The sequence below is a fragment of the Eublepharis macularius genome, chromosome 15, assembly GCF_028583425.1.
Source record: "Eublepharis macularius isolate TG4126 chromosome 15, MPM_Emac_v1.0, whole genome shotgun sequence".
NCBI lineage: Eukaryota > Metazoa > Chordata > Lepidosauria > Squamata > Eublepharidae > Eublepharis > Eublepharis macularius.
In genome coordinates this window covers 42,894,600-42,906,930 of record NC_072804.1, presented here as the reverse complement: position 1 = coordinate 42,906,930, position 12,331 = coordinate 42,894,600, and the positions used below count along the sequence as shown (strand labels likewise).

The following is a 12,331-nucleotide window of genomic DNA, read 5'->3' as shown; positions in this document are numbered from 1 at the left end:
CAGTTACCTAAACTTTTTTTTAAAGTACTACCTTGTAAGCTTTCTAAATGGAGGAAAGGATGAAAACCCCGAAGTGGGAGCTCATTGCACAGAACTGGGGCTATTGTAGGAAAAACCCACAAGGCTGGGGCAGCAGCTATTCTCACCACCCTGGAAAGTGGTGCAGAAAAACAAGGCATAATTGGTGCATGTATCCATACAGGGCATACATAACTGAGTGCAGGGCTGATTCCGCACACGTTGGATAATGCACTTCCAATCCTCTTTAGAGATGATTTGGAACTGATTTTTTCGAGTGTGAAACAAAAAATCCACTTCCAAACAATAGCTAAAGTGCATTGAAAGTGCATTATCCAACGTGTGCGGAATCAGCCCAGGTGTGTACCCGTTCTGTGGAGAATCGTAGCAGCTTATGCTACTCGTGTACAAAAAAAATATGGGTAAATATAATGGGTTGAATCCTATCAGCTTTTCTGCTGGTGAAAGAAAGAGACTACCTTTTTGGATTACTGAAAAGGTTATGTCAAGAGACACGTGACCCATGTGGACAAAAGCCACACTGCATACACCCTGAACTGAGGAGGGGTACTGGAATTGGAATAGCTGGTGAGATCTAGCCCAAGAAGGCTGTTTATTTATGTTATTTATTTATTAAATTTATAGTCCACTCTCCCCACGAGTGGGCTCAGAGCAGATAACATCAGGTAAAATACACAAAAAGTTAAAACACCAATAGCACAGGAATAAATTCCAGTACATTAAAGCAGCCTGAATACAGCGTACATATTGCACAACCGAGTTGTTTTTGAACATATCGATGAAACCTGTTAGCTTTGTTATTGTTGACATCAACAAAGTGTGCTTTAAACTTTTTTACAACCCCATCTCCCAAAACACTTTGCATTTGCCGTCTCAAATCTACATGCCTGAAGACACAGTCTGGCATTAGAGTAATTTGAGGGATAAATTTTTTTACCTCTGCCTTCCTCAATAGGCGGGGCTTCAAAGAAATGAATGGGAAACCAGTGATAGCCTCACTACCAATAGTTCCACGATCCTCTCAATATGAAATTTAGACATATGGGGCATGCATGCACAAGCATACACACATACACATCTTTGTTGTTGATAACATTAATTCGGGATGAATTGTGTGTATATTAGTTTGTATTTCTCTCCACGATTTTGGTTCTGTTTTTTGCTTTTGGTTTTGTAGACTTTTATGCATTAGTTATAGATGTAAAACAGTTATATAATCTATGCAGCACATGTGCATACAATGGATATCATTTATATATACGAATTATGCTGATTTATTTGATGCACAATGTATTAGAGGAATCCTTCTATGTGAAAGGAAACAAAACAGTACAAAAACCAAAGAATCATAGGTTCATTTTACATGAGGGAGAAGGGAAATAAAAAACAGGAACTCTCAGGTCAAAAGGCCAAGGATCATATATTTGAAACTCTGCCTCCCCCCCCCCCCAAATTTACAGATTGTCTTTCAATGGAAAAACTGGTTATGTTGAAGTTTATGACCATTCTAAAATGCAAACGAAAAACAATTCACACAATTTAAAAAAAAATTGAGTAAGCTAAACTAATTTTTTTTTAAAAAAAATCAAACAGAAATTTCCACGAATTTGTAAGGGAATCAAAACATATTCACTTGTCTGTGAAAAGAGACCAGGAAAGAATACAGAAGCAGATCCTAAGGGAAAATCTTTCACTCTTTCTCTCACACGCATTTTCTTTTGCATACTGGATCAGACACTTTCAATGCACTTGAGCAATGCTTTGCAACTGGATTTTCCTGATGAAAATCCACTTGCAAACAATTGTTTAAGCACATTGGAAGCGCATTACCCAACATATGTGGAAACAGTATACACATCCATGATGCCATCAGGCCCAGAATTTGGGGAGCAAGTCTGGTGTTGCAACAATATAGATTAAAAGCACATTGCAGTAAGCAATAGTATAGTAGCATAAAGCAATACACTAGTAGTATATTACTTATACTACTACTACTAGTATACTAGTAGTATATAAGTAGTATAAAGCAATACACTAGTATTCTGGGTGAACTTCTCAACTTTGCATGAACTGTCTGTGTAATTTTTTCAGAATATTAGGTAACTAAAACAGGTGTGCTTTCATCTTTGACAGCCAATTAAAAATGGACTCTCTAGACTAATGTTCTTCTATCAAAAAATGAACCAACGGTGATCTACCAATTTAACTATTTCTGTCAGTTCCCACAGATTTATAGTTTTGTTTTGCAAGCTGGATATAACATCATTCTTTAGCTAATTAGAAAGTTATACAATAGAAATTATGAATATTTAAGGAAGCATCAAACCAATCATAGTTTGCTTATGCTATCATGTGAAAAGATCTTAGATATTTGCATAAGATAACCTATAAAACATGCAAATTCAGATAGTATGTTAGAGTTCTTATTGGAAGAAATCTCATGAGGATTTAGGTGAGAATTTTATCTTTGATTTGTATGCTATGGGAATCTTAATGCATTTCATAGAAACTTTTATTGTTTTAAACTTAGAGTTAATTAGGAAATGTTAGCAAACCTAATTCTTACTGCCTTCTGTGTTCTGTTTTTGTAGGATTTATATTAATCACCATATATATTTTGATAACTTGCTTCATTAAGAAACTAGGGTGTAATTTCAATAAAGGAAATAAATAAACTCTAGAAAGGTGTCTGTATATTGTTCAAAGAGCAGTCCAGTTTGACAGGCCTTACTAACTGCTGAAAGCTATCCAAGAGTCAAAGATAAATCTTTCTTTTGAGATGGTAGGATCTTTAGTAAGGCACGGATATAGTAGTTCGTTACACCGGAGCTCCGTCTCACAAGGAGGCTCCACAAGTAGGCTGTAGCTTTGTATTTGAAGTCTATATTATTAATAATAATACCATTCAATTTATATACCGCCCTTCAGGACAACTTAATGCCCACTCAGAGCGATTTACAAAGTATGTTATTATTATCCCCACAACAAAACACCCTGTGAGGTGGGTGGGGCTGAGAGAGCTGTGACTAGCCCAAGGTCACCCAGCTGGCTTCAAGTGGAGGAGTGAGGAATCAAACTCAGCTCTCCAGATTAGAGTCCTGTGCTCTTAACTACTACATCAATCTGGCTCTAAAGGGTGGAGATAAGATTACTAAGATCCAACCAGTTTTATGGATGACAAAGGAAGACTCCCCAGTGACCACCCTAAAAAGTTATATGGGGGGCAGAGTCATGCGCCCTACGTGGATGAAAGCCACGTGAGACATGAGCTGTAGTAAATGGGGACCAGGGTGAGATTGTGCGGAAAAGCTGGCTAGCTCCATCCTTCAGTCAAGAATCTATCATTACCTAACCAGCTCCACTGCTTTCAGGCGATCTTAGGGACTGCCTGATTTTTTCCTGAAGTGGAGCTGGTGCCTGAGGCACGTCCCTTTCAGGCTTCCTTAGGGACTGCACACTTTCTGAGGGTGTCATGCCTTTCAAACCAGCCTTGGGAAAATTCAATTTGTGCTTCCTCGAGAAAACAAAAAAGTTTGCCCTGTTCAAAGAGCATGTTTGGATACGAAAAATGGAAAAATGCATAAACAAAGGACTTGTGACTGGCAAGTTTTGCTTTGTCTGAGGCAGTTGAGAATTAAATTGAAGGCTAAATGCTAGCACCCCAGTCTAGAGAATGGAATCCATGTGCAGAAATGGACAAGTTGTTTGGACAGGAGGAACCGTCCACAGGTTTGTTAGGCACAGGGCTTTTTTTCAGCAGGAACACAGTGGAATGGAGTTCCGGAACCTCTTGAAAATGGTCACATGGCTGGTGGCCCCGCCCCCTGATCTCCAGACAGAGGGGAGTTTAGATTGCCCTCCATGCTGCCGAGCGGTGCAGAGGGCAATTTAAACTCCCCTCTGTCTGGAGATTGGGGGGGGGGGGAACGCACCAGCCATGTGACCATTTTCACCTAGGGCAATTTAAAAAACTCCCCCCTTGTTCCAGCTGACCCAAAGTGACGTCATTGTGCAATCTTGAGTTCCACCACTGAGTTCCGCCACCTCTTTTCCCAGAAAAAAGCCCTGGCTAGGCACATGTGGGCCATCAGGGATTCCATCAAATGAGCCTCTCTCCCAGTCTCCCTTATGTCGGGGGGGGGGGTATTGACCATCTACCCCCCATATTAGAGTGACCATGCATGGTAAGCTGCACCTCCACCTTCGTCAGATGCTATATGGTTTTTATACGACGAGCAGGTGTTTTATTAGAAGGCTGTGTTAAATTATTGTGATTTTATCTCTGTATATTTTATCCACTATTGTGACCCACCCTGAGCCCGCTTGCGGGGAGGGCAGGATATAAATATAATAAATCATCATCACATAAAAATGAACATACACAACTGCCGTATATCGAGTCAGATCATTGGTCCACCTAACTCAGCGTTGTCCATTCTGAGTGGCAGTGGCTCTCCATGGCTACCAAGTGAAAAACATCTTCCGCTCTTTCCTGCCCCCTGAGATTCTTTAATAGGAATTATTTGGGGTTCCAAATAACTGGGATCTAGTGCATGCAAAGAAACTGCTCTACAACTGAATCACAGCCCTGCCTGCCCCTAGACATAAGTGCATCCAAATCCAGTATGGACACAAATATGTGCAAAGAACAGGTTATCCTTATGAACAGGCAGCCACATTCTGAGGCTGTGGTATTTGGCTTGGTGCCTACATGTGCCCAAATAGCATCTACCAAGAAGACGGGTCTCATTTCCACTACGATGTTGAATAGAACTCAATCCAAACTGAAGGCTCTACGGAGAGTTGACCAGTACATTGCACTTTCGCATCACAATATCCTTCCTATCAGCAAACCTTTGCAAAAGAGATTCCTGTTTCCCACCTGAGTCTTTTTAAACCACTCATATAGCAATATTACTGTTCTATAAAGCAAGGGAATGGGACTTACAGATCTCTAAAGGAAAGGTGATGGACAGACACAGAAAAAGGAAGTAACTAGAGTCCATATCTGGTGTTACTCTTCTATTGACTTTAATGTGGCATTGTTTACTGAGCCCAAGTTGCTTTTAAGAGGACAGCTGACCATCAAATGGATACTAGCAAAGATAGACAACACTCACCCTCCTTCAAAGATCTTGATCCTGGCTGGCTCCCCTCTTTTGGACACAGGAATGTCGTCTTCCAGTTTTCCTCTTTTCTCCTCTTCCTTGTCAGTTCTTGCTATGTCTTTTCGACCTTCATTGGGAAGGAGTGAAGGCAGATGAACCTACCTCCCCAAAAGATCAAAGCAATTATTTATTATGTTTCAAAGGGCTGCACTGAACTCACTGAAACTTCCAGCATGGCTCTTTGGTAGAAGGGGGGAAAGTCCAAGAACCATGTGCAGCCTAAATCTCCCATTTGGGATTAGTTGCCAAGTTTTCCACGGCAAATAGCACCCTCTCCAAGATGTTTCAACTCTGGCACTGGGGTATAGGCAGAGGGCCAATTCAAATTGGGCTCTGGAAAGAATTTAGGATTACTAGATAGGGAAGAGCAGGATTTAGGTCCAGTATCGCCTTAAAGATCAACTAGATTTCCAGGATGTGAGCTTATGTGAGTCAAGGCTCCCCTCTGACTTTTGAAAGCTCATACTCTGGTAATCCTGTTGGTCTTTAAGGTATTACTGAACCCGAATCTTGGTCATCTACTACAGACCAACACAGATATCCACCTAAAACTAGATGGCGAAACACAATCATTCCACATGAGAGGAAATCAAACACCAGGACTGAGTCCACCGGCCAGACATGATGGCCCCAGGTGTTCTAAGTGGTCTCTCGTGCTGCTTTGTTACAGCTTAACTGTTAGCTATTTAGCAATTCTCTAGGGATTGTAAAACAAGATTTTGCATTCAAAACACAAGCTAACTGGGCAGTAAGACTGTTGAACCAGGCTGCTCCCGGTTTGCTCGGGTCTCCGGTTCCAGCCTGCTTCTTGGAATACTGCCTGTTTATGTGACCTCCTTCCTGTCCTGCAGAACTGGATACAACAGTCTGTTTATCTCTTTTTAAAATACAGTCTATATACCTGGACTTCCAGTCATGGCTTGTTTTCATGGACTCCTTGGGATATTTTTCTGCAAATGGTTGGCTGAGCTTAGAGGCTCTATTGTATCTGGATTACCTATTCCTTGAGCTTACTTTGGTCCTCATTTTGTGGCCAAATCCCAAAAGGATATTCTTAACCCTAACAACTGAAACATTGTGATCAGCCATTACTGAAGGTGGGTCAAAGAAAAAGATTCCCTGTTCTTAGCTAATCATAAGAGGACCAGGAAGGGAGGGAGGGAGGAAGATCATACATGAAGCTGGTGAAAAAGTTGGTAACATTCCCCCAAAGAATCTTCATTTAATCTACCCTTTCTATCAGAGGCAGTATAGTTAACGTGAAATTAAACTAACCAGTCCTGCACACAATGTCCCCAAATATCATGTAACACCCCACTACTGAGCCCCACAAGTAGCCTTCATGTTAAGACACCATGAAATGTGCACTGTGATCAAACACTGCAAAAAAGCAATCTTGACCTGATCATTCTTTTTTGCTTGTGGTGTTTCCGTTACATACATATGCACTCCTGCTCAGCGGTAAAATGCTGGTTTACCCAAAGTGTCCGCTAATAGGAAAAAGCTTCTATAAACCCGTTCTTAAAAACATTGCAAAAATACTCCCTCCCCCCCAGTTCTTGTCCAGAAATAATCAAGACTGAAGGAAACCGTTTCCTTACCTCTGACATTTTGGGATTCCTGGAACTCGAGGGTACAAGCCTTCCTGTCTCCGGACGTGAAGCAGTAGCCATGGTGTATGTTTCTTTGCTCGCTTTCTGCTTGGAGCACAGGAGTGAGAGGGCCACTTTCGTGGGTATACCTGGGAGGTTGGGATTATACAAACTAACACACCAGCTGGCATACACCGAGGATCGTCGGTCAACTTGCTGGATGTGATTTGGCTTTACGTAATTTAAATAGCACCAACTGACATTAGTAGTTGTATGGAGGCTAGGGAACTGGAGTACCTTCTTAACATCTGTACCTTCTTGAGACTTCTTTGAACTTTGAGCAGCCTTGGAGGGAAGAACTGGACTTGGAGGGTTTGCTTCAGGCAGTTCCACTGGATCTTTGGAATCTTCCTTCTTCACCATCTGTGGAGACTCCTTGCTTCTGAAAGGCTTGGTGGCCTGGTGGTTGTAGTCCTCTCGGGCCTCAGGCTGCGGCAAGTTCGGATGTAAAGTCCTCTGGGCCTCCAGAAGTTCTGACGGCTCAGAGGATACATTCAGTGGCGTTTCAGCCTTGGCTCTCATTTGGTCCTGTTTCTTCTCTTCCTCTATTGCACTAGGGGCCTTCACCACTTCCAGCTTCTCTTCCAATCCAGAGAATTCTTCTTCCTTCACCCTTTTTTGTTGTTGAGTTTCCATGGTGAGTTCCAAGCTTCCCGCCGGAGACAACATCCGTTTGCTCCCTCCAACAGTTGATGTACTCACTTCTAGACCCAAGACACTATCTGGTGTGGAGCTGAGGGGAATGTAACCTTTTCTTTCGGTCAAAGACAATGGCAGTCTCAGGTATGGTGTCTGGAACAAGGCCCTCTGCTCCTCTGTGATCATCTGTGCCAAATCAAGACCTATTCCATGAACATCAGCAGTGCAGACCAAGGTACCTTTTGTTTGATAATCATCAAATTTTGGCAGAAGGATAGAAGAGGCGCTGCAATGGGACTGAGTGACCAAAATCTGAGAAAGCGTTGTGTACATGGCGCTCCCATAGGATGGCATGTGGGTTTGAATGCGAACAGGGACAACGAGGGACACTACAGGTTCAGAATGTGCAGGGACAACCAACTGAGATATGGAGACTGATGCAGAGGGACTCACCGGGCGAGTCAAAATATGTAACCTGCTTTCAGAGCTGTAGTCTGCGGATGGAGAAAAACTGGTTCTTCCAATAGGAGACAAGCTGGATTTGATCTGGGGCAAATGGGCTCCGATCTCACTTGGCAATTGGAGAGCCAGCTGGGACTGGAGGGGAAGAAAAAATGCAGAAGGGAGCGGTGGGGAGCCTGGGTAGTGTACGGGGATGAGGGAGGAGCTTCGGCTGAGGTGCACATCAGCAGGGTGTGACATCAGCGGAGAGGTGATATGAAGCTGGCCCGGGTGCAACAAAGCTTCTGGCAGAGGAAGAGGTGGATTCTGGAATATGGAATGAGGTATCTGCGGAATGGAGTATGGACCAGAGAAGATGTCAGTCATCACCTGACTGGAAAAGAGCTCTACAGACTGTCCTCCCGAGTGGGGCAAAAGGTGCTGGAATGGCAAGAGAGAGATCTGCGGGGCCACATATTGCTTTTCATGGAGTGTGAACTCTGGAGTCGGGCGATGGAACACTTGCAGAGCTTCGGTATAGGAATGGGGGAAAGTGGGCTCAGGGCAGTCTTTCGGCTGGCCCTTCTCACTCGCATAGCCTCCATGAGAGGAAGAGGAGGAGGATGACGAAGGCTGCTGGAGAGGCAAACTTGAGACTGAAGACTTGCTTGAAGGCTGCAACACTTCCTCTGTCTCGGTTCCTCCTTTGGGGCCAGAATCCGGCTCGTGCTCTGGATGCCTCGTGAGAGATGCCTGCCTAACCAGAAAACATTTCCGCCTCTCCAGTGGTGGTGCTGTTGTTGTTGGGGTGCGGGATGTAGGGGCAGAAGAAGAGGACAGACTTCCAAAGTCAAATGATTTACTGCGGGTCTCAGATATCGTAGAGGAGTGAGAGACATTGGGCGTCTGCTCAGAAGCTGATCTCCGCATTTCTCGTGAAGGGTGGTGGTGTTGATGGTGGCCTGGGACCATGAGCATATGAGGCCCAATGCCAAGAGGTTTCATGTGGGATTCAGAGGCCTGGGAAGCCGTTTCCTCACGCTCAAATGAAGTTGAACGGCTGGAGCCGTGGGAGACGCTGCTTTCCTGACTCAGGCTTCTCACTGACTCAAAACTGGACTCGCCAGAAGACTGAGCCATTTCTGCTAGTCGAAGCCTCTTTTTCTTAGGGGGTAGCTTCTCCGCAGGAAGTTGGGAGAGAGACTGGCTTCTCTGTGGCCACTGAAATTCCTCTGTTTTTTCTGGCTCTTTAGGCGGAGGCTCGGGTTCTGTCTCAGGCCTGTCCGGCTCTTCAGTCACCAGGATCTCAGGGACTTGGATGTTGGGTTGACGGACAAGCTTTGGCTGCAGGGAATGTGACGGCCGGCCGTGTGGAACTGCAGGCTGAGATGAATATTGCAAATGAAGCTTCTCTTCTCCTTCTAAGCTGCTTAGCTGTTCTACAGAGTCAGACTTCTCAAAGGAGCTTGTGTGTTGGATCACGGAGATCTCTTTAGAGGTGGCTCTCCTCTCTTTGATCTCCATGCTGAAAGCTGGTTTTCCACTCCGAGAGTGAAAGCTGACACTCACGTCAGACAGTGGCATAGATTTACTGGGTTCTGCTGGTGATTTAATGGACTCAGAAGCTATGTGCAAGGCCACATTCGTCGGTTTCCGGCTAATATACTGGCTGGCTGGCCCAGTGCTGGATGAGGAAGCTTCACTCAACTCAAAAGAAGGAGGTTCTTCCTCGTCGCCAAGACTCTTCTCTTTACGCCTTTTCCTCACTGGCGTAAGCTCTAAACTGCTCCCCAGCTTATAATGCATCACCTGCGGCCATGGATCAGATTCCACAAACACTTTCTCAGATTCTGATGAGGTATGAGAACTGGAAGAACGAGGCTTGGAGATCTGGAGTTCTGAACAATAGTATTTTTTGTGCGCTTCGTAATTGTCCCTTTTCTTGTACCGAGCACCGCAAATATTACATTCGTACATGAAGCCTTTCCCTTTCATACCCTTTCTAGACTTCTTGGTCTGCTCACTCTCCTTGGTTTCTTGTTCCTCCACAGGTTTCAAAACAGCTTCTTTGCTGGCTGCACTCACCTCCTCGGTACTATATTCCACTCCCAAAGGTAGCTCAATGGCAGGCTGCCGTTTCAGCATTCGAGGGTGGGACGAAGACACCTGGCCACGGCTTAAAACCTCGGATTCTGCAATGTGGTCATCAAAAGAATAGCTACCTCTAAAGGGGTGAGAGGAACTCATAGTGCTTGCAGCAGAAGGCATCGAGTGGCTTCTTAGGAGAGGCACTGTCTCTGTGGCACTGTGGGGTTGCTGGAGTGATAGCAATGATTGTTCAGGCTTCATTTTTTCCATGTGGGATGCCAAAGACTTGGACGAATCGGGCTGACTCCCCAACTTGACGTCTAACTGAAACGGTTCTCTGTACGTGCTGGACTTTGGAGATTCAATGCTGCTCCGTCTGGACAACGAACTGCGCCTAGGCTTCACGCTGTCTATTTCACTGGTATCCACCACTGCTTCATTAATTGTAATCAGCTTGGTGATATGCTCGATAACCTGTGTTCTAGGCACAGACAAGGGGACCGTGCTAACTTTCTCTTCGGTCGAGACCGGTGGGAATTCCTGGGGGGTGGTGGCAGACAACATGGCTGTCCGTTGGCCAATCCTCCCACATTTGCCAAAAATAATTTCTGCATAAGATTTTGCATTGGTGTTTGGTGGGCTGACTTGCTGTTCGGCACTTTCAGATCTGGAAAAATAGCCTGATTCAGTGCTCCCTTTGCTGCCAGGGCTGAGGAAAGCCTGCTCTTCGATCACCTTTTTCCTTTCGCTCAGCCGGAGAGCAAGCTTCTGCTTGATGGTATGAGTTTCCTCTGATTTATGACTCTGGGCATGTTCTGAGACGGGCTCCACAAACTGGCTGCTCTCTTCAAAGGACACAGACATACTGGAATGGGAAAAGGAGCCGCTCTCTTGGCTAGAACCTTGGCTCCCTGCCCCATACAACATAGTTTGCTTCTGCCTGGGTGACAGTTCTACCAACTGGCTTGATGTGGTCCTGGTCTCCTCCTCCGAATCTGTGCTCTCTCCTTCCGTCGGCTCTTCAAGTTCCTCTGCAACCATCCTCTCCATTTCCAAGCCCGAAGGATACAACTCTGACCCAGTTCCCGAAGCCAGCCCAGCTTTTATCCTGTGAGCATGAGACTTCCTGTGTTTATACAAATTGCTCTTGGTTTTGAATGAAAAGCCGCAGGGGACACACGGATACGGTCGTTCCCCTGTGTGTGACCGGATGTGTTTTTGGAGCACACTTGGCTTGGCGCAAGGCCGGCTACAGTACTGGCAAATGTATTTGCCTGGTTTCTGGGGTTTCTTTTCCTTCTTGTGGACTTCTTCAGATTGCTTCATGGAAACCTGTGACGCTCGGGGGATGTAGACCTTTGGAACGGGGGGCATCTCTTCTCGGGGAACGACGGAGGAGTGAGAAGGTAAGAGCTGGCCACGACTGGAATGAAGCCCAGCTGACGGAAATGAACTGGAGGTACTTGCTCTCGCTGGGTCAACTAACTGCCATGTAGATCCTTCAAGGACGTGCTCTTGCTTCCTGGGAGGCATAAACGCAGGCGGCAGGGGATGCTGCGCCAGCTGGGTGACGTGGGATGGGTGTTCAAAAGAGGAGTGCTTGGCTGGTGGTTGCGCTGTTTGCTCCTGGGTCTCTTCCCTTGGAAAATGCTGCTGCGATGCAATATCCTGGAGGGGGGACCCCTGCAAAGGAACAGAGCTGCCTGAATACGGAGCTGCAGATGAAACACTGCCTTGGAAAGCTTCCCCTTTGATCAGCCTTTTCCTTGGACCTTCTTCACCCTTCTTTGTGCTCTTCTGGCTTTGTTCAGGATCCATGACCTTTCACAAGGGAGTTGAAAAATGCCTATTTGGGGAAGGTTTTGGCAGGCTTCATTTACAAACAAGGAAGGGCTCCTCCATTGATCCCCTGCCTTGCCTGCAGTCGCTACGAAGCCTGAGCTGCCAAGAAATGGTTGTTGACTCGAGATTTCAAGTGTCACTAGTTGCTATTTGATACCAGAGGGAGGGGAAACAAAAGGGGGTTGCGGTTCAATAAAGTTCACATTGGTAATGCACGGCAAACTACTTCAAAGAGGGAAAAGTTTCCAAAACTGTGAGTCCAAATATTTGCCTTGTGAACTTGGTGGAGGCTTTAAACCGTGCCATTTTAGTGGCAAGCCTTCAAAAGATGAGAAGCGATCGACAACGTCTCTTTTGTTCTTCTTTTATGCAAACCTTTGTAAACTAGAGTCTCTAGTGCTCATCTCGTAATTGTCTCTCTCCTTGGCTTGGAAAATAGCACTAAACAGAGCGTGTGTATGT

General features: G+C 45.2%; 1 protein-coding gene across 1 annotated transcript in view; it reads right to left on the bottom strand.

Moving 5' to 3' along the window:
- Window positions 1–12,099, bottom strand: part of HIVEP3 (HIVEP zinc finger 3) — a 57,101-nt gene extending 45,002 nt beyond the window's left edge. The window contains exons 1-2 of the mRNA XM_055000039.1: window positions 6,809–12,099; window positions 5,160–5,305 (exon numbers count right to left, since the gene is read on the bottom strand). Of these exons, the coding sequence (XP_054856014.1) occupies window positions 5,160–5,305; window positions 6,809–11,845 (5,183 nt within the window). The 5' untranslated portion in view covers window positions 11,846–12,099. The remainder of the gene's footprint in view (window positions 1–5,159; window positions 5,306–6,808) is intronic.
- Between the last annotated feature and the right edge of the window lie 232 nt (window positions 12,100–12,331).